General features: G+C 39.9%; 1 protein-coding gene across 9 annotated transcripts in view; it reads left to right on the top strand.

Annotated features, from left to right (window-relative positions):
- dlg5a (discs, large homolog 5a (Drosophila)) overlaps positions 1 to 22,680 on the top strand; it is a 232,376-nt gene that overhangs the window by 145,170 nt on the left and 64,526 nt on the right. For 4 of the 9 annotated variants that reach the window (XM_072282812.1, XM_072282811.1, XM_072282810.1 and 1 more), the window contains exons 9-17: positions 1,201 to 1,431; positions 5,242 to 5,441; positions 6,965 to 7,090; positions 7,949 to 8,081; positions 8,790 to 8,917; positions 9,036 to 9,211; positions 11,248 to 11,351; positions 14,040 to 14,132; positions 19,171 to 20,190. In XM_072282812.1, the coding sequence (XP_072138913.1) occupies positions 1,201 to 1,431; positions 5,242 to 5,441; positions 6,965 to 7,090; positions 7,949 to 8,081; positions 8,790 to 8,917; positions 9,036 to 9,211; positions 11,248 to 11,351; positions 14,040 to 14,132; positions 19,171 to 20,190 (2,211 nt within the window). The remainder of the gene's footprint in view (positions 1 to 1,200; positions 1,432 to 5,241; positions 5,442 to 6,964; positions 7,091 to 7,948; positions 8,082 to 8,789; positions 8,918 to 9,035; positions 9,212 to 11,247; positions 11,352 to 14,039; positions 14,133 to 19,170; positions 20,191 to 22,680) is intronic. The other 5 variants (XM_072282814.1, XM_072282815.1, XM_072282809.1 and 2 more) reach the window with 2 other exon arrangements.

Genomic DNA, 22,680 nt, shown 5'->3' with positions numbered 1-22,680 from the left:
TCCCAAATAAGCAGTTGCCCTGATTAACCAACGGCCCAGTTAACCAGAATATACTGTATATGATTTAAAGAAAGATAGTGCACTTGATTCCACTTAGCAATAAAATAAGGAACATGCTCACAATCTGCTAAATTCTAGGCGTCAGTTATGGTGTTTGCTGTAAAATCCAAGGCAAGAGTCAAGTTTCCCGACATAGTCATGGAAACCTGTCAGCATGTGTGTCTTTGTCACTAACAGTAGTGAGGAAGGGAAAACATTGTTGCTGTCATATCAGTCCCAACCTGGATCTCTGCCCTCCACCCTGCCTAATCTCTCAAACAGAAACAATATACATGAAGCAGAAAATGCTGTAAACTCTCAGCAGATCAGGAAAGAGAAGCAGGGTTGATGTTTCTGATGAAGAGTATTGTTCCTGGAAGATTAGCACTATTTCTCTCTCCATAGATGCTGCCTGACCTGTGTGTTTCCAGCATTTGATGTTTTCATTCATGTTTCTGGCATTTGGACTGGAAAGGATAAAATAAATTAATAAATCTGAACTAATGGGGTTAGACAAAATATGTCTCATCAGAGTAGTTTAGGGAAAAGATTAGCTTTATTTGTTACATGTACATTGCAACATAGAGGGAAGTGCATCATTTCGTGTGAACAACTAACACAGTCCAAGGATGTGTTGGAAGCAGCCTGCAAGTGTCACCATAATTCTGGCACCAACATAGCATGCCCACAACTCACTAACCCTAGTCCCATATGTTTTTGGAATGTGAGAGGAAAGTGGAGCACCGGGAGGAAACCCACACAGACATGGGGCAAATACAAGCTCCTCACAGACAGTGGTAGGAATTGAATTGGTGGTGCTCGTGTTGTAAACCGTTATGCTAACTGCTATTGTATCGTGCCAACCCGTAGTTGCTAGTTGAGCATTTCATTAACTAATGTCATTGCTGGTTGGCAATGCTCATGCTTTTGTAATATGTTTCTTTTGAAAGGGTAAAAGGGGATCATGTAACATATTCCCTACATATTTACATGAATATGAATGTGATATTTAACATCAAAACCATCTGTTACATTTGTTGCAGCAAACATTTTCCAAAAGTAAGATTGTTTATGAGTTCAAAATGGGAGCAGCATATGAGATGGTGCTTTTGTCATGTTTATCAAAATGGTGACATCACTTGTGTTGCAACTAAATTTCAGGAGCTTCATTCTGCGTTGGTAGAGCGAGATCATGCTATCTGTGAGAGGAATGAACTGCTGGAGAAATACTGCCATGAAGTGAAGGACAAAGCAGAAGCTCAAAAGGAGCTTGATCAGGCTTGTAAGGATATTGAGACTGTGAAAGAAGAGAGAGATGTTGCTAGGAAAGAAAGAACAGAAGCTATCATCCAGAGAGATCAGTTACTGCGGGAGTACTACCAGGCTCGACAGGTGAATTTTGCCCTTATACAGAGTTGTTTTATGCACTGCATGTACTGTAAATTTCTCTTAATCATGTGGGTGCTCCATTGTGTTTTGTGTAATATTTACAAGCTAGATTTTCTTTAAGAGATACAAAGTAACAGCTACTTCCAGAGAGCTGCCCAATTATACTCGTGTGACCATTTAATCTACCAAGCTCTGTGATTTGGAATCTGGGAGGAAGCCACAGTATCTGGAGGGAACCAACGCAGTCACAGGGAGAACGTGAAATCTCCTTACAGGCAGCAGCAGGAATTGAACCCAGGTCTCTGGCACTGTTACTGCGTTATATTAACCGTGCCGCCCTCATATTTTTCATCTTTGAAAAATTAATGATACCAAATGTATTTCTAGTTGCTTAAAAATTGAGTTTTCCTTTAAGAAAATGAACACGCTGATCCAGATGTGGAATACTAGCTATCTCACTCTCGCACAATCTGGCGTATGTAATAGTATTTACTGCCAGTAGTATTGTGGAGATGTTGCTCAGTTTGGTCACTGGATACCAAATCTACAAGAGATACGGTTCTTTCTGAGCTTAAATCTGAATTAGTAGTGATTTGAATGTTTTTCCTCAGTGGAACTTGAAATTATAAAAATGTAAAATCTAAAACGGACAGCAAACTTTTTACCTGGGCTATGGCAATCTAAGTATGGTCAATCAGTAAAAAATTAAAAGTAGGATTGTTGTGCTAATGTGCATCACGAAAGCTAAAGTGGGAAAATCTAGGTTCCAATTTCCATAACAATTCTTATCATTGCAACATAATTGAGCGTTCAGTTTCCAACACTGACTTGAACTCTTTTATGAACAATTGCCCAGAACTTGGCTCTATGATAGGACTTTATTCTGAAAGGAAAGGTTGTGGGTTTAAGTCCAACGTCAGGGGGATTTGAGTTGAAAATTCCAGGTTGATATACTGGTGCAGCACTCTAGGAATGATTCATTAAAAATACATTTGAACATTAAACATAATACATAATAACAGGCTCACTTTTAAGTTTATAACTGTGACCACTTGGATCTTTACTGAAATTGTGAGCGAAGCTGTGAAGGTGGAAGTTTTGCTAGGGGTGGAAGTAGTCAAATACAGCAGGTGCAATGACAGGTACTTCCAGCCTATCTTTTAAGCTCTTAAGATAAGTTTAGTTTGGAGCAGAATGTTTGCAGAAGAACTTTGAATTTATGAACTCACATGATATTCAGGCTTGGCATTTATTTCGTCCTGGACTTCAACATCATTTTCAATAGCTGATGTCCCAGCTATTGAAAGCATGGATCTCCTTTTCCATTGTTCCTTTCTCCTATGCCAAATCCTGACACATGTCTGATTCACTAGTTGTAAGTAACTGGATATTATATATGCTGTTTTAAACTTTACCTCTACTGATGAAGTTGAATTTTTTTATTATAGTGAGCTTTTATGAGTCTTGTTTCCTGTATAACCTTTGAGTAATAATTGCTGGTACATTTTTTTTATTGAGCTCCTTTACAGGAGTGGCAATGTTAGAAGATTAGAAGAAAGGTGTTTCTTCTGACTTTCATCTTCATGGTGGACAGGGGGATATTCCAAACTGAAAATATTTTTTTAAAGTCTCTGCTGTTTTTTTTAAATCTCACCCACTGTAGGCATTTCAAATTAAGTTGAGAGCAATGACACAGTACATATTTATACCAACATTTGAAGTGCAGCTTGCTTTCTTGGAAGTCTACACTCTGGTCACTTTATGAGGTACCTCATAATGAAGTGGCCACTGAGTATATGGTTATGGTCTTCTGCTGCTGTCAAGGTCCAAGGTTCGACATGTGTATTCAGCGATGTCCTTCTGAACACCACTGTTGTAACATGTGGTTATTTGAGTTGCTTGTTAGCTTGAACTAGTCAGGCCATTCTCCACTGATCTCTCTCATTAACATGGTGTTTTCGCCCATAGAACTGTTGCTCTTTGGATGTTTTTTTGTTTTTCGCACCATTCTCTGTAAAGTCTAGAGACCATTGTGCGTGAAAATCCCAGGAGTTCAACAGCTTATGAGGTACTCAAGCTGTCCCATCTGGCATCATCAATCATTCCAAGATCAAAGTCATTTAGATCACATTTCTTCCCATATTCTGATGCTTGCTCTGAACAACAACTGAACCTCTTGGCCATGTCTGCATGCTTTTATGCATTGAGTTGCGGCCACATGATTGGCTGATTAGAGATTTGCTTTAACAAGCAATTGTACATTATAAAGTGGCCATTGAGTGTATTAGGTTATTATATCCATTGTTCATTAACACCATCTTGTTGGCTTTGTTTCATCCTGGAAAGATTATGAGATCACTTACTTTGCTTGTACCCAGCAGTGGCTTAATTGGCAACATATATTTTGGTGGTAGCATTTTGCAGAATCCTATCATTGTAATTATAGATTCCCATTGTGATGGCCTTCCTTTTTGTGTGTGTGTCTCTAAAGTTGTAAAGTGAGGTGGTAATTTCTGTCCAAGGAATGACAAATAATTTCTATTGTGACTCTCCCATTTATCTGGAGTTTCTCTGTGAACTTTTTCATTCAGTCTTTTTGAGTTCCTTCTAAAAGTCTACCCCATCAGTGAGTTGCTCATTGGTAGAGAAACTGAAGGAGCTGGTGATGCTGCCTGCAACAGAGAGGCATCAGTGCGTGAAGGAAGTGTGAAGTTTTAAAAGAGAGTTAGTCATTTTTCTTCTGCTTGCAAGACCCTCTTGGACATTGGTGGTGTGGAATGTTGCAAATCCAATTAATTGGCTTATTGGCAAACGGCAGGGGAGCTGGGTGGCCTTAGTTGTAGTGAAGACTAGGCCTCAAGCCAAAGTGTCACATATTTGCAGCCGCCCGGGGGAGGTGTTGGTGTTGTATGCACCACGGGGTACATTTCTTTCAATATACAGAACAAAGTTGTTAAGTTTAAGCAATGTTCGTTTATACCTATTCAACACATACAGTGGGAGAGTGTGACTTTAGCTCAAGGACAAGAATAATTTGCAATTAAATATCTTAAGATTAAACAAAGCTCTATTATTTAATTGAGCTACTTTTGAATGTTCAAAAAGCAGGAATTCTTCAAGTGGTGTATATATATTCACAGATCTCAAGAAAATAATTTCAGGCCAATCAACAATCTTTTTACATTAGCTGAGGACTACTGAATGCTTGGGGGTGACTATTAATTATATTATCTTAATTTCAATAAAATTAGGAACATTTGCTATAAACATTGTGGCCCTGGTTATTTTTCATAATGTAATCAGACTCCACTTGACATCCTTGTTCCTTTACCATTACATGTTTTGTTTTGTGGCATCTTGCTATATGCAAGTTTGTTACTGTACACATACATTGGTTTTCCTCTCAAAAATTGTGGGTATAAAGGTCCTTCTGGAGTCCTGAATGTACAATAGATGCTTATATGAATGTCAGTTGTCTGTTTTGTGTTTCTTTACTTAATGGCAAAGGAGTGTGTAGGATTAACTGCCCAAAAAACTTTTTCACTTTAATTTTGGAACAGTGGCCATTAAACTTGGCATTAATTTGCAAAGATTAAGTAACAATATTTTGTACCTAATTCGAGTTATCAATATTGTATATATTTTTAGTAAATGTGACCATCAGGCATCTGTCACTGAAGATCCATTTTGTACTTCTAGCCATTTTTTTGTGCAGAAATAGTCTTTTTATGAATATTTTGCTTTTTAATCATTGTCTATGATAATAGAATTTAAATCACTAGTGAAGTTTGCAAAGCAGCACAAATTGTTTAGTGTTTGAATTTACAGAAACAAGACTCGGCCACGTTGGACATGGAAAGGGCTGGTAAAGAAATCGAGATGCTGCGGAAGCAGTGTGAAGCCATGTCCCAAGAACTAAAGGAAGGAATACAGGAGGCAGAAGTAGCTAAACGTAGGCGAGACTGGGCATTCCAAGAGCGAGATAAAATAGTTGCAGAAAGAGAAAGCATAAGGTAAGGTGCACCCAAAGTCCTTTAAATCTGCAAATGGCTTACTTATTAAGCTTCCCTACTCAGTTCACAATTTCCTTTCAGTCTAAAATTAATATATTCCAGGCATAGGTCTAGTGGCAAAACAGGGAAAACAATGGCAAAAGTCAGACATCAGCTGTGGACAAAGAAATTATTAAATCTTTGGTCAAAGACCCTTTCTCAGAACAAGTAAAGTGAAAAAGCAAATCTGCTTTACATTGCAAAGAGGGACAGGGTAGAGTGACCTAAGAGAATGTCCTTGAAAGTTGGAGGAACGGGTGTTGGAATTCAATGTTGAATTCAACCATTTCAGTAAGTCAGCCTTTCCTGTTTGTGTCAGAACTGATCATTTCCTATCTAAGTCATGGACTTAATGGCTTTAACTCAATGTTTCTCTCACTAGTTGATCTATTGAGTATTTTCTATATTCTCTTTTATTTCAAATCACATGTCCAGCGTATTTTTTTTTCTTCAGTACCTGCCCTTACCTGCCTGTGCTTATACACCACCTGACTGATCAGCTGTGATTAATTAGATGGTATCAAAAACAACCGTGTCACCTGGACAACTTAGATTTTTGTCCTGTCACAGGCATTCCCTTAGTATTCATTTCAAAATGCAGCGCAAAACAAGCCACACCATTCAACAACCCATCTATGTCTGTTTAACCCTAGCCTAACCGCAGGACAACTTACAATGACCAATTAACCTACTAACCGGTACCTCTTTAGTATGTGGGAGGAAACTGGAGCAGCCATTGGAAACCCACATACTCACGGGAAGGACATACAAACTTCTTACAGACAGCGTCTGAATTGAATTCTGATCTCTGCCCCAACCTGTTACAGCGTCATGCTAACCACTATATTATCATGGTGTTCCTCCAACCACTCTGTCTGCAACTTAAAATGTAATTGTGTTATCCCTTTCCTAGTTCTAATAAAGGATCATGACATCATGTTTCTAAGCTCTCTATCTCCTTTCTGTACTCCGACTCATTGCTATTTGAGAAGGGGCCAATGTAGTGGTATTATCTGCAAACTTGTAGGTGGAGCTAGAGCAGAATCTGGCCACACAGACATGGGTGTACAGGGATTAGAGATGGGGGCTGAGGCCACAACCTTGTGGGGCATCAGCATTTAGAATAATGGTGATGGAGACGTTGCTGCCTATCCTTACTGATTGTGGTACTGCTGATCAGAAAGTCAAGGATCCAGATGCAAAGGGAGGCATTAGCTCCCAGGATCTGGAATATACTGGTGTGTTTGCATGGAATAATAGCACTGGAGGCAGTAGTTAATAAAAATAGTCTGATATGGGTGCTTTTACTGTTCAGATGTTTCAGAGATGATTACAGACCCATTGAGATGGCCTCCACTGTGGACCTGTTTTAGCGAGTTACCAGTGATTTCTCCATTTCCCCAAGTGTTGTTTGCAACTGTGTTACAGCAAATGCTTTAGGTTTTGGTTTACTTCGACAGAAGGTGTATTTTCGTGTTTTGTAGAACCTTATGTGATAACTTACGACGGGAAAGAGACAGAGCTGTGAGTGATCTGGCAGAAGCTCTTCGGGATCTCGATGATATGATGAAACAGAAGAATGATGCCGTTCGTGAACTCAAAGAATTGAAGTAAGTAGTAATGTTTTCACCTTCAAATGTGGTTTGATGGATGCAAATCTACTCTATCGAGGAGAGCACATTTCTCAAATTTACTTCTTAGATAAAGAAGGGGGCAATTTCTGAAGCTTCCCCACTAAAAGTGTTTTCAAATAGGTCCTTAAAACCTTTCTCTAATTCTTAATATGGTATTCTGTAAAATTCTCCAAGCTTTTTGCTATCATACTGCAGCCATACGGACGGCAATGGTGAATTTCAGCATCTCTACCTGCCTTCTTTGAAAGCTGACTCCCGAGGTATGAGAAACATTCCACAGGTTTTAGTCCCTGATTAGACCTTTGTGTTGGGGTAATGTGCATCAGTGGTAAGTTGGTCAAGAACCAGAATAAGGCCTGTTCTCTTGTAAGCTTCAGTGAATGAGTCAAGTAAAGACAACAGGTCGTTTAAGTTGAAGCTTTTCCTCTGTATTTTGGTTCATTGACCAATTATGAATAAAGAAAATGTTATGCTCTTCTGTTAGATGTGTGCCACTGAAATTATTGGGACCCATCTATGCTGCCCATGCAATTTATATATTTACAAGTTATTTTTAAAATTTATTACCTTGGCCAGTTGCAAAATCAGTCTTATTTGGTACCAGAAAATGTAGTAATTTCACATACTTTATATATATATATATATACATATATATTATTTTTTTTTTTCTCTTTTCAATGAAGAAACTTGCAAATTGTAAAAATAAAAACATACTAAACAAGTAATACGTTTTGGGCAATTATAGAGTCAATATTTGAGTGACGTTGTATTTGTTTTGATACAAAGTATATCTAAATCCTGAGGTAGGTTTTCTAATTTTTCTCATTTGTTAAGGGAGAAGATGGAAAACCAGTTGGAGAAGGAAGCACGGATTCGGCAGCTGATGGCTCACAATTCACATGATTCAGCTATTGACACAGATTCCCTTGAATGGGAGACAGAAGTAGTTGAATTTCCAAAAGATAGGGTGTGTTTTAAAACTTCACTGAAAATATTTTGCAGTGTGACAAGTACGACTGGAGGTCTGAGTGTTTTTTTTTTCAGTTCTGTACATCTTGTGTTTTTCTTGGTAAAAGTTATGTTTTACTGTACATGCAGGCTTTGCTTTGGTTATAGGTTTTTCAATAAAATTAGGTCATTGGAGATTAGTAAGCAATGTATTAATTCAATAATCATTAAGATTTTTCAAAGGATTTTTGTCACGCTGGCCCTCACTTGAAGACAAGTGAATGTCACTGGCTGAGGCAATAACTGTTATTTCCAGTTTGCAGATGGTATACATTGCAGCCTCTGTAAGCCAGCAGTGGAGTGACTGAGTATGCAGAGTAATGAATAGGGTACTACTAATCAAGCAAGTTTCTTTGACTAGAATAGTGATAAGTATCAGCTGTCATTGGGGCTTCACTCATACAGGCAACTGGAGAATGTTTCATCTCACCCTTGACGTGCTCTGTAAAATAAAATAAACGTTGGGGAATTGATCATTGTTCATCTGCCTCTGTCCTTTCAGTATTTAATACATTTTGTTCAGTTATGTTTCAGAGATGTACTCCATGTACTAAATTTGTGAAAGAGATATGTCTGCCATGATAATTTTTTTGTATTGGAGGCACTAAGAGTATATCATACAGTTGTAAAAGTATGAATGTGCTAAAGAATCCTTTGCCTACTTTAGGATGACATGGATTTGAAGGCATTGGGTTTCGATGTAGCAGGAGGAGCTGAAGAACCTTATCTACCTGGAGACTCTGGCATATTTGTGATTAAAGTTGATAAAGGAAGTATTGCAGATGGAAAGTTAAGGTATAGCCAGCTAATTAATCCATTTCTGCAAAAAGAAAAGTTTCATTTTCAAACTAAAGTGGTACAACATTCTTTTATGACTTAGTCCAATATATCTTTTTTTAAACTTCTCTTCCAGGGTGAATGATTGCTTGCTCAGGATAAATGATGTAGATCTTACCAACAAAGACAGAAAACATGTTATAAAAGCTGTACTGAATGGTGGAGGGGTCATTAATGTGGTAGTTCGCAGAAGAAAATCTTTGGGAGGTAGAGCTATCACTCCAGTTCATATCAACCTTATGGGGCACAAAGGTAATTTAACTTCTCATGTATCCAAAGTAGTTTTGTCTTTAGGAAACTGAAGTTAGACACTAAATATATCTATAATGGTCAAGTAAAAGTTACGACTTACCTTGATTGCTTTTCCCCAAACCACAATGTTTTGCTCATCTACATAATACACTCAGTGGCCAGTTTATAAAGTACCTACTGTACTGAATAAGGTGGCCACCGAGTGTATATTTGTGATCTTCTGCTACTGTAGTCTATCCACTTCAAGGTTCAATATTTTGTCCATTCAGAGGCACTCTTCTGCAAACCACTGTTGTAATATGTGGTTATTTGAGTTACTGTCAGCTTGAACCAGTCTGGTCATTCTCCTCTGACCTCTCTCATCAACAAGGCATTTTCTCCCATACAACTGCTGCTCGCTGGATGTTTTTTTGTTTTTCACACCGTTCCCTGTAAACTTGTGCATGAAAATCCCAGGAGATTAGTAGTTTTTGAGATACCAAGATATTAGGTTGGCTGGTGGCTCAGTGACATCAGCGCCAGACTCCAGAACGGAGGTTCCCGGGTTCGAATCCAGTCGGGCCATTCCTGAGTACACTTCCCATCCGTGCCGGGTTGAGTGTTGAGCTCGCAACTTGACCTCGTAAAATAAAGAAAGTACTGTACTGCGAAATGCCTGTGCGAGGAGTGGTGCGCCACACAGTCTCTCATCCTGTGCCTTGTAAGACATGAAAATGCTCAACGCTGGCCTCTCAGTCGACGTCATCATCACGAGATACTCAAACCACCCTGTCTGGCACCAACAATCATTCCGTGGTCAAAGTCACTTAGATTGCATTCCTTCCCCATTTTGATGATTGGCGTGAACCTCTAGACCCTGTCTACATGTTTTCATGCATTGGGTTGCTGCCACGTGATTGGACATTTAGATATTCGCATTAATATGGATGTGTACAGGTGTAACTAATAAAGTGGCCACTGAGTGCATATTCTCACTGTCAAACTGACTCATCTGCATTATTGTTTATAGTGAAGCAAAACATCCCTATTACTGATGTTGGAACATATTGAACAGGCAGGTTTTAGTATTGTTAGGGAGATGGGTTAAGAGAATAAAAGTTGTATATTTATTGTTAACCGAGAGAGAAGAAATGTGGTATTGAGAATGGGTTTTTAAGTGAGAGCTGGTTTTCAATCCATTAGTTAACGTGTGAGCATATTTATGAATCCTATCCTTTGTAAGAATCATTTAGACTGAGAATGAGTTGCATTTCAGACAGGAAGGTGACTTATTTTTCAACTTACAGTAATCACAAATTGTCAAATTGCATACAGTGATGATCACAATAAAAAAGCCTTATAAATGATTTTATTTTGCTCCTGGTTGGGAACAGAATTGCCAGAATTATAGTGGTTCCTCCTTTTCCAAATATTTCTTGAACCCCTGATGGTTCTTCTGTTTGCACTTTTACTTTGTGCTACCTTTTCCTGTTTGAAAAATGTTGCCTGGAAATTTGGGAAGGGCTCTTTTTAATAGTAGATAATTTATGGATCTGTAGTAGCAGAATTAGGCCACTTGGCCCATTAAGTCTGCTCCATTATTGAATCATGGCTGATTTATTTTCCCTCCGAACCTCATTCTCTTGCCTCTTCCCAGTAAGCTTTGATGCTCTTACTAATTAAGAACCTCTGCTTTGAAATATACCCAATGACTTGGCCTCCACAGCCATCTGTAACAAGGATTTCCAATGTACCTAGAATCAGTGTGCCAATGAATTAGTGTACCTAAATCTTTGCCTAGAACCAGAGATCTTTGAGGATTTAATGGGAACATGGAGTCCATTTTAAGAACCCTAAGAGGCAACCTGATATTTACCAAATAGCTTCCAAGAGGCAAAGCCTATGACCTTTGATATAGAAAAACAATTAGCCACCTTGATAAGTGAAACTTAACAGTACGTATTTGTATTTAACGTGTAAAGGTTTAATTTGATGTTTGAATGAAGGGTGATTAGCTAGTTCTGTGCTCACATTATGTTTTTTTTCTCTCTTTGCAGACATTGGAATCAGCTTGGAGACGGGAATATATGTAGCTACTGTTTCTCCCGGCAGTTCAGCTGCCAGAGAAGGATCCTTAACAGTTGGAGACAGACTCATTACAGTTAGTCTGAAATTTTACAGTTCTGTGAACCACATGTCAGAACTATAATGTACTGTGTCATGGGAGGAGTAGGGACATTTTATTTGTTTAATTTCACAGAATTTCTGATCTCACTAATGATCGACATGAAGGTCAGACATACTTCTAAATGGAAATAAGGCAGGTTGAAATATGGAATAGATTAGTGCAGAGTTAGGCCATTTGGTTCCTCAAGCCAGCTGTATCTCCATAGATGTACAGCTTGGAAACGCGCTACTCAGCCCAACCTGTCCATTCCAGCCAAGAAGTCTATTAAGGCTAATACCATTTACCTGTGTGTATAATTGCCCCTTAAATGTTGCTATTGTATCTGTTTCCATCACCTCCCCTGGTGGTGCAGTCCTGGCACCTACCACTCTGTGGAATAAAAAAAAGAGCTTGCTTTACAAATATCCTTTAAACTTTCCTCCTCTCACCTTTAAGCTAAGCCTCTAGAGTTTAATATTTCCACCTTGGTAAAAAGGCTACATCGTCTACTGTATCTATACCTCTCATGATTTTATATACTTCTATCATGTTGCCCGTAGTCTCCACACCCTTCCAATAATGTGGGAACCAGGACTGCAAACAGTACTCTAAATGTGGCCTAACCAAAGTAGAATTCAAAAGCTCAAAAAGTCAGAGGAAGAAATATTAAAAATGTTCACAATTCTGAGAGAAGAAATTCCTGCTTGCATCCATTCAGAATCAGGTTTATTATCACTGGCATGTGATGTGAAATTTGTTAACTTAGCAGCAGCAGTTCAATGCAATACATAATCTAGCAGAGAGAGAAAAAATAATACATAAAATAAAACATAATAAATAAATCAATTATATATATTGAATAATTTTAAAAAGTGCAAAAACAGAAATACTGTATATTTAAAAAAAAGTGAGGTAGTATCCAAAGCTTCAATGTCCATTTAGGAACAGGATGGCAGAGGGGAAGAAGCTGTTCCTGAATTGCTGAGTGTGTGCCTTAAGGCTTCTGTACCTTCTACCTGATGGTAACAGTGAGAAAAGGACATGCCCTGGGTGCTGGGGGTCCTTAATAATGGACGCTGCCTTTTTGAGACACTGCTCCCTAAAGATGTCCTGGGTACTTTGTAGGCTAGTGCCCAGATGGAGCTGACTAGATTTACAACCTTCTGCAACTTCTTTCGGTCCTGTGCAGTAGACCCTCCAGACCAGTCAGTGATGCAGCCTGTCAGAATGCTCTCCACGGTACAACTATAGAAGTTTTTGAGTGTATTTGTTGACATGCCAAATCTCTTGAAACTCCTAATAAAGTATAGCCGCTGTCTTGCCTTCTTTATAACTACATCGATATGTTGGACCCAGGTTAGATCCTCAGAGATCTTGACACCCAGGAACTTGAAGCTGCTCTTTCTCTCCACCTGATCCCTCTATGAGGATTGGTATGTGTTCCTTCATCTTACCCTTCCTGAAGTCCACAATCAGCTCTTTTGTCTTACTGATGTTGAGTGCCAGGTTGTTGCTGAGGCACCACTCCACTAGTTGGCATACCTCACTCCTGTATGCCCTCTCATCCTGAGATTCTACCAACAATGGTTGTATTGTCAGCAAATTTATAATGGTATTTGAGCTATGCCTAGCCACGCAGTCATGTGCATATAGAGAGTAGAGCAGTGGGCTAAGCACACAACCCTGAGGTGCACCAGTGTTGATCCTCAGCGAGAAGGATATGTTATCACCAATCCGCCCAGACTGTGGTCTTCTGGTTAGGAAGTCGACGATCCAATTGCAGAGGGAGGTACAGAGGCCCAGGTTCTGCAACTTCTCAATCAGAATTTTGGGAATGATGGTATTAAATGCTGAGCTGTAGTCGATGAACAGCATCCTGACGTAGGTGTTTGTGTTGTCCAGGTGGTCTAAAGCTGTATGGCGAGCCATTGAGATTGTGTCTGTCGTTGACCTATAGTGGCGATAGGCAAGTTGTAATGGGCCCAGCTCCTTGCTGAGGCAGGAGTTCAGTCTAGATCATAACCATGACCCTTTTTACTTAAAATATCCTTCCTTGTTCTATATTTCCTCAGAGTTGTACTGCATTGAAACAGGTGATTCTGCTCATTGAGTCTGCACTGACTCAAAGAGGGGAAACATCTTTTCAATATCTCCTCCCCCAGAATTTTTTTTTCATTCTTCTGAATCCTAGTAAGTATAGGATCGAACTGCTGAATCACTTGTAAGATTGTCCCTCCTTCACTGAATGCAAGTTGGTCACACTAAAGATCTGCATTAAAAGTAATTAAGAGATTTGAGTGATTATTCATGTTCTGAACACATTTAGGTCAGCATGGGGCAAGTTGTATATGGACAATGTCGAGTTGATTGTTACGGCTGCATAGTTGACAGACCTGCTGGAGATCGCAGAGTTCAAGGAAGTAAAAGTTGTGGAAAAATCTTAGGAAAGCCATGACCAGAAGATTGAGCTTTGAAATTAGGCTTAAAGTAACCCAACATATTAAGAAAAACACTGAAGATCAAAAAAATCAATGTCTGGATGTGCATAAGGTCACCATCATAAATAATGCATTAATAAAATTCTCATCAGCATAGTGATTAAAAATTTGGAAGCTGCAGAAAAATTGGCTTTTGTATGTAATAATTTACTATATGTTCCTAACTCATATTTGTCTTTCACAGATAAATGGTATTGCACTAGAAAACAAGTCGCTGACAGAATGTGAAGCTTTGTTACGAAACTGCAGGGATTCTGTCAGTCTTTCGCTGATGAAGGTATGGTCCATGTGGAATTGGAATTAGTTTATTGTTGTTAAACGTACCAAGATGCAGTGGAAAGCTTCCATTTCCAGGCAGATTAGTCCATGCACAAGTACATCAAAGTGACAAAAAGGAAAACAATGCAGAATATAGTGACAAAAAGGAAAACAATGCATCTATAGAAAAAGTGCAAAGCAGGTAGACAAAAATTGCAAGGAGCACATGGGATAGAGAGATCAAGAGTTCACCTATTAGCATATAAGAGTCAGATAACATCAGAATACAAACTCTAAATGTGGCCTAACCAAAGCAGACTTCAAAAACTCAAAAATTCAGAAGATGAAGAATATCAGACTGTTCTGAAACACACTTTGAAATGTTTGCGATCTTTGAAAATTCCACATTCAAAACTGTCTTGCATTGCTTTGTTCATATACTTTCAGTTGTAGTTGTTTACCATGTCTCAGTAAAAAAGACATACTCAACAGGAAAAAAAAATCACATAAGTTATGTAAGAATTTTACAGATATGGTACTCTATCCAACACAGGATGAAACTGTTAATTTGGGTGGTAACTTTATTTCTCTTTTATAGTATAGGTAATGTCCATTGTACAATTAAACCAGAATACTTAAGTAATTTCATACCTCGATTGTTTGAAGTTTGACATGGTTCTTGTGGGTGATAATATGCTGGGCAGTTGAGATAATTGTACGTTTTTAAGTCGAAATCTTAGAGCTGCCTCAGGTTAACAAGCTATCTCTACATATGAGAATATATTAAAAAAATCTGAATAGGTATTCCATTTAGAAAGACAAGCTAACAGCCAACTTAGTTTTGGTTGCTTCACAGTTTTCTAAAGTAAATAAAACAGCCAATTCTGTTTGCTAATTGTTAGTTTATCCTTCTGTAGGAATATCCAGCCAGACTGTTTACCACAGCATCAGATCTGGACAAACAACAGATCTTACACTTCTGCAGAAAATTTGGCAAAGTTATCACTAGACCACATTTAATCATATACCTTACTATTGTGCTAGAGGAAAGATATCCAAATATTGATTTTGGAAAGGAATTAAACACTTTTCAATACTTATTACATTCCAGTGTACAGAATTCATGGAGTTAGTGCATGGTATAGTTCCCATTCGCTCATTAAGCATTAATATTTTCAGTAGGTCAGTCCCAACAGCTGGTGTTAGTAAAATAGAAAATGCTGAAAACACTCAGTAAGTCAGGCAGATTCTGTGGCAGGAGCAACAGTATTAACATTTCAGATTGGAGAGTTTTCATCAGAACTGGTCAAGAGATTTTAAAAGGATGGTTTTAAGTAGTTGAGAATGTGGCAGAAGGGATGGAAGAGACAAAGGGAATATCTGTGAAAGGACAACCACATACACAACCTTCCCAATCATCAAAGGCATCTTCAACAGGTGGTGTCTCGACAAGGTGACGTCAATCATTAAGGACCTTGCCCATCTGAACATGCCCTCTTCTCATTCTATCATCAGGGAAGAGATAGAGAAGCCTGATGACCCTCACTCAGTGATTCAGAAACAGCTTCTTCCCCTCTGGCATCAGAGTTCTGAGCAGTCCATGAACACTACCTCATTATTCCCTTGTTTTGCACTATTGATTTAGTTTGTAACTTATAGTAAAGTTATGTCTTTGCATTGTACCGCCCCTCAAAACATCAAATTTCACATCATGTAAGTTAGTGATACCCAACCTGATTTTGATTTTAATTTTGCCAGGTCAAATACATTAGTGGTGATAGTCAGAGGATAATTATAAATACAAGAGGTTATGCAGATGTTGGAAATCCAAAGCAACATACACAAAATACTGGAAGTACTCAGCAGGTCAGGCACCATCTATGGAAATGAATAAACGTCGCGGTTTCAGGCGAAGACCCTTCTTCAGGACTGGAAAGGAAGGGGAAAAACAAAGTAGTAAAAAGTTAGGGGGAGGGGAAGGATGACTAGCTGGAAGATAATAGGTGAAGCCAGGTGGGTGAGAAAGGAAAGGATAGAGAAGAAGGAATCTGATCAGAGAGGAGAGTGGACCATAGGAGAAATGACAGAGGAGGGGACCTTGGGGAGGTGATAAGCAGGTGATGAGAAGTAGGAGCCCAGAGTAGAGAATAGAAGAAGAGGGAAAGGGGGAGGAAAATTTTTACCAGAAGGAGAAATCGATGCTCATGCCATCTGGTTGGAGGCTAATCAGATGGAATATGAAGTGCTGCTCCTCTACTCAGAAAGTGGCCTCATCGTGGCAAAAGAGGGGGCCATGAATTGATATGACGAATGGGATTGGAGATAGAAATTAAAATGGTTAGCCACTGGGAAATTCTGCTCTTGGCGAATGGAGCAGAGGTACTTGATAAAGTAGTCCCCCAATTTATGTAGGGTTTCACCAATGTAGAGGTGGCCTCAACTTTCAGGAGCGCTTCCACAAGATGCAACATCCATCGTCAAGGACCCTCACTGTCCATGCCATGCCCTCTCCTCACTGCTGTCATCAGCAAATGGGTACAGGAGCCTTAGGTCCTACTCTACAAAGTTGAGGAACGGTTATTAGCCTTCAACTGTCAGGCTCCAGAATCAGTGTGGATAGCACTGAATCACAACCTATAGATTGATTTTCAAGGATCCACAACTCATATGCTCAATATTATTATTGCTTTTTTTATTTGCATACTTGTCTTTCTTTGCACATTGATTGTTTGTCCATCTTTGTGTAGATTTTCATTGATTCTATCGTATTTCTTTGTACCTATTGTAAATGCCCACAAGAAAATGAATCTATAAATGTTTATAAATGTACTTTGAAAATAAAAATTATTTTGAGCTTTGAAAAGTAAGGCCCATTCTCTCCTGTTTCAGTGAATGAACTGACGACAATAAGCTGTTCTGGCTAGTTGATGTACCCATCCATAGGTACAGGATGAATAATAATGTCCATTGTTGAATATTCATCAAAAATATGTCTTGGAGAAGCATTATAATTCTGTCTGTTCACATTGGAAGTGAAGGCATTGCAGCTTCATTGAGTAGCTTCTTCATGACGTTTCTGCCCACTCTAGTGAATGCAGTTCTTTTTCATAGCATAACTAATGGTTATTTTGAATGGTTGCAAGTCTCTTCAGTTGCTGCAAAAGTACCGTTTGCGATGTATTAGATGCAGAGGTTATTTTGGGCAGTTGCACTGTACATTTCTTTGACTGGAGCCTGTTAAAATGCGATTAATTTAATTCTCTGCGATCACAGTTTTAAAATTCATTGCAAGGAAAGCTTTCAAACTTCCTTGGGGAGATACTGCAAATCAAAAGCAGATACTTAATGTCTGAAAAGTAGATCTCTTAGCATTTGCGATATCTATCCCTTCAGAGCATTTAATGTCTTTTCATGAAAATGATTAAAGAAGAGTACTGCTCATACAACATGTCCAGCCTGTAATTTAACATATCTTTACCTTCCCCTCTACCCCTCCCCTACACTTTCCACAGGGGTCACTTCCTCCACGATTCCCTTGTCCATTCGTCCCTCCCCGTTAATCTCCTTCCAGGCACTTTTTCCCTGGCAAGTGGTCTAAGTGCTACACCTTTCCATGTACCTCCTCCCTCACCTCCATTCAGGACCCCAAACAGTCCTTCTCGGTGAGGCAACACTTCACCTATGAATCTGCTGGGGTCCTCTATTGTGTCCAGTGCTCCCGATGCGGCTTGCTCTACATTGGTGAGATCCGTTGTAAATTAGGGGAACTGCTTCATTGAGCACTACCACACCATCTGCCACAACTAGCAGCCAAGCATTTTTTTTGCGATTCCCATTCTCATTCCGATGTGTTGGTCCGTGGCATCATCTTGTGCTATGGACTAACACATCAGGGTGGAGGGAGCAGCACCTTATATTCTGTCTGGGCACCCTGCAACCTGATGGCGTAAATGTCGATTTCTCATTCCAGTGAACAAATTTCCTTCTCTCCACCCCCCCCCACCCTTATTCCCCACTCTGACCTTTCATTTCTTCTCTCTTGTTTGTCTTACCCTGGTGCCCTCCTCCTCCATTTTCTCCTATGGTCCAATCGCCACTGCTATCAGATTCCTTCTTCTCCAGCCTTTGACCTTTCCCACCCACCTGGTTTCACCTATCACCTTCTAGCTATCTTCTTTCCCCTTCCCCTGCCTTTTTATTCAGGTATCTTCCTCTTTCCTTCTCAGTCCTGAAGCAGGGCCTCAACCCAAAAGATTGACTGTTTACTCTTTTCCACAGATACTGTCTGACCTGCTGAGTTCTTCCAGCATCCACAAACTTTCTTGTGTTTGTATATAATCTTTTACATTATTATAGAATGTTGTCCATCAGTTATAGCAGAGAAGATTATTTTAATACCTCTGTGCCCACATCAGTCATTGTGGATTTTTGTGATGATGTGTGTGGCAGTAGAAGAGGAGCAATTGAAATTGCGATTTACTTTATTTGTCCATTTAGATTAAACATACGGTGAAATGTGTCATCTGCATCAACAACCAACACGGTCCAGTGATGTCTTTGGGGCAGTCCAAGTGTATTGCCATGCTTCCTGCGCCAACATAGCATGCCCACAACTTATTCACCCTAACGAGCATGCACCTGGAGGAAACCCATGCGGTTACGGAGAGAATGTATGACCTCCTTAGTCATCGGCAGGAATTGAACCCATGATCTTTCAGTCACTGGCACTGTAAAGCATTATGCTAACTGTTGCGCTACTGTGTCATTTGTAGCAAAAAATCAGAAAAAAAAAGATATTTCTGCTGAGGCTAAACTATAAAATTTTACATTTTCAAGTATGTTGTTTAAATTTGGGAGAACTTCTTTTAGCTACATATTCTATAGATTTATTTGAAGATATGTTATCCTTTCTGAAATACAAATATTTTCTTAACCATATTTTTAGTTTTGTTGCATGTACAACCATAAAATTGTTACACATGATATTAAAGATTGGTCTTGGTGGTAAAAACTTTGTTATTAAAATTAAACACTAACATTCTGTCTCTCTTTTAAAGGTGGTTCCTCAGAGTTCATCTTGGAGTGGGCAGAATATACTTGAAACATTAAAGGAGTCTGAAAAATCTGGTAACTGTAGGATTCAGGAGTCGGAGGTACAGGTTCCCAACACTCGAAACTTGAAACACAATTGCTCAACACAGACGGACGTTTTCATTACAAATTCAAACATACTTGATGACAAAAGTGACGGAGATCACAAAGATGGCTCTTATTGTGAACACAAACAATTTTCCAGCTGTTCTTTACAGCCCAGTACATATCGGACAGCTGAACACACTTGCTGCAACTATTCAGACCTTAAAGCTCCTATGAGCTCGGAGGTTTTTTCTGATAGAGGATATGGGATTGCGGAACATGAGAAAAGGCGTTTCACCTTTGACCCAGCAGTTGCAGATTGTGTGGTAGTAGATACTGACATTGAAAAGGGACACAGTCCTAAGCACAATGGTGGCACCTGGCCAAAAACAATGGTAGATGTCTCACCTGAACCTGGGAAACTCTCCATATTCAAAATGCCAAAACAGAGGAAGCCTGTCTTTGATCCAGATACTTTCAAAAGACCACAGACACCTCCAAAGATCGATTATCTCTCCCCAACGCAAAAGCAGACCCATTCTTCACAATCCTCAAAGAGTGAATCTGGCTCTACGCCTCCCACGCCTCCAAAGAGGAGTGATTCGTTTAAATTTAAACACAAACAGCAAAGTAGTTCTGCTTCAGATACTGCGACAACCAGTGGGTCACCTCCAACTAGTCCTGCTGGCCCTCAATCACCCGTTACCCTAGGAGTCAAACAGGACCTTACGCAAGAAACTCATGAGAGGACTGCTGGCCATTATCCGCCAACACCATTCCTAGAAGGGAGTGCTTTAATACCTTCAAGGACTTCCTCTGAAGAAGAAGGTAGTCAGCGAGTTGAGGAGGTAGAACCTGTGAACAGGCGTCGACCAAAGTCTGCTCCTGCTTTAAGACCAAGCAAACTTGCTCCTTTGAATATTTCTGGACTGTCCCCTCAGGTAATTTGTAAATGACGTAAATTTCAATGGTTATTTAAAAATCATTGTGATGGTGTTAATCGTATAAACATGGAAACAGTTACAGATCTGAACTTGCACAACAAGCTGGAGGAACTCAGCAGGTCGGGCAGCATCCGTGGAAATGAACAGTCAACGTTTCGGGCCGAGACCCTTCGTCAGGACTGAAGAGGGAAGGGGCAGGGGCCCTATAGAGAAGGTGTGGGAGGGTGGGAAGGAGAAGGCTGGTAGATGTCAGGTGAAAAACCAGTAAGGGGAAAGATCAAGGGGTGGGGGAGGGGATAGGCAGGAAAGGTGAAGAAAGAATAGGGGAAAGCACAATGGGTAGGAGGAGGAGGTGGAACCATGAGGGAGGTGGTAGGCAGCTGGAGGAGGGGCAGAGTGAAACTGGGATGGGGGAAGGGAGGGGGAGGAAATTACCGGAAGTTGGAGAATTCAGTGTTCATGCTAAGGGGCTGGACACTACCCAGACGGTATATGAGGTGTTGCTCTTCCAACCTGAGTTTGGCCCCATCATGGCAGTAGTATAGACATGTATCTGGTGCTCCTGGTGCGGCCTCTACATCAGTGAAACCCGACGCAGATTGGGGGACCGCTTCGTCGAGCACCTCTGCTCCGTCCACCACAACAGACAGGATCTCCTGGTTGCCACCCACTTCAACTCTGCTTCACATTCCCATTCGGATATGTCCATACATGGCCTCCTCTACTGCCATGATGAGGCCAAACTCAGGTTGGAGGAGTAACATCTCATAGACCGTATGGGTAGTCTCCAGCCCTTTGGCATGAACATTGAATTCTCCAACTTCCAGTAATTCCCTTCCCCCTCACAGTTTCACTCTGCCCCCTCCTCCAGCTGCCTATCACCTTCCTCATGGTTCCGCCTCCTATACCCATTGTGCTTTCCCCTATTCCTTCTTCACCTTTCCTGCCTTTCCCCTCCCTCACCCCTTAATCTTTCCCCTTACTGGTTTTTCACCTGACACCTACCAGCCTTCTCCTTCCCACCCTCCCCCCACCTTCTTTATAGGGCCCCTGCCCCCTCCCTCTTCAGTCCTGACGAAGGGTCTCGGCCCGAAACATTGACTGTTTGTTTCCACGGATGCTGCCCGACCTGCTGAATTCCTCCAGCTTGTTGTGCGTGTTGCTTTGACCCCAGCATCTGCAGAGATTTTGTGTTTACTAATCTGAATTTACTTGATCATTACTTTAGTCAGTTACAAACTAAACACTGGTGGTGAGAAGGGTGTTGGAAAAGGGCAGTGTGACATAGAAGTAGCATTTCTGTAGATTTGCAGTGACTTACAAATGTCGAACCTTTGACTTTTGAGAGAAGCCTGATTAACAAAATCCAAAAAAAAAACAACAAAAATGATTGGCAATAAATAAGACAGATTCTGCAGATGCTGGAAATCCAAAGTAGCACACACAAAATGCTGGAAGAACCAGCAGGTCAGGCAGCATCTATATAGTCCTGATGAAGGGTGTTGACTCAAAACATCGAATGTTTTTTCCCTTCCATAGATGCTTCCTGACTTGCTGAGTTCCTCCAGCATTTTAATACTTTTAAAAATAACCTTAAGAAATAATTGTATAGAGGATGGTCATTGGACATGTGAGTTTTTAAGTCTTATGTACATTGTTGACATTTTTTACCTGAGTTAACAGTAAGGCCCATCTATTTGTTGCATCAGACTCCTCTACAATCTGAATATGCTGACTCCTCTTTACAGAAGGACTCTATTCTACTCTCGTCTGATTAGTTGATATCCATCAATCTTCCTTGAAGAGACCATGTCCAGTGTACCTCTGATAAAACCATTGTCAGTTGCCTTATGAGAATGGACAGAAGTGTGGAGCGCCTCATGTTTGTGAATAAATTAGCAAATTATGGTTATTTTCATAGTTGCCCTTTATCCTTCAAATTGAATTAGTTGATTTGATTAAAAAGCTTTTTTTGTAATTGCAGATTTATCAGGATTGGAACTAAAATGAATGTATACATTATATAGCCTTGAGATTTGCCTCCTAATAGGCAGCCATGAAACAAAGAAACCCAAAGGAACCCATTAAAAACAAGAGAGTCAAACAACCAATGTGCAGAAAACAAAAAGGAAATCATACAAACAATAAATACTGCAAGCAAATAGTGTTCTGGACTGAAGTTCGCAGAGGGACTGCCCACAAACCCCTTAGTTCGGCACAGAGCCGAGCAGCGAGTTGAACTGGCAGTATATTGAAGTAGTACAAGAGAAACCAGGATACAAAAGATATTGGTAGGATAGCCAATGTTGTTCTGCTGTTTAAAAAGGCTCTAAATGGAAACCAGGAAACTGTAGACCAGTGAGTCTGACTCAGCTATGGGAAAGTTATTGGATGGTATTCTAAGGGACCAGATGTATAAGTATTTGGATAGACATGAACTGATTAAAGATAGTCAACATGGCGTCGTGAGTGGTAGGTCATGTCTAA

The sequence above is a fragment of the Mobula birostris genome, chromosome 18 (assembly GCF_030028105.1).
Source record: "Mobula birostris isolate sMobBir1 chromosome 18, sMobBir1.hap1, whole genome shotgun sequence".
NCBI classification, from domain to species: domain Eukaryota; kingdom Metazoa; phylum Chordata; class Chondrichthyes; order Myliobatiformes; family Myliobatidae; genus Mobula; species Mobula birostris.
Note: the sequence above shows the minus strand (reverse complement) of the source record. Positions and strands in the feature narration are given on the sequence as shown.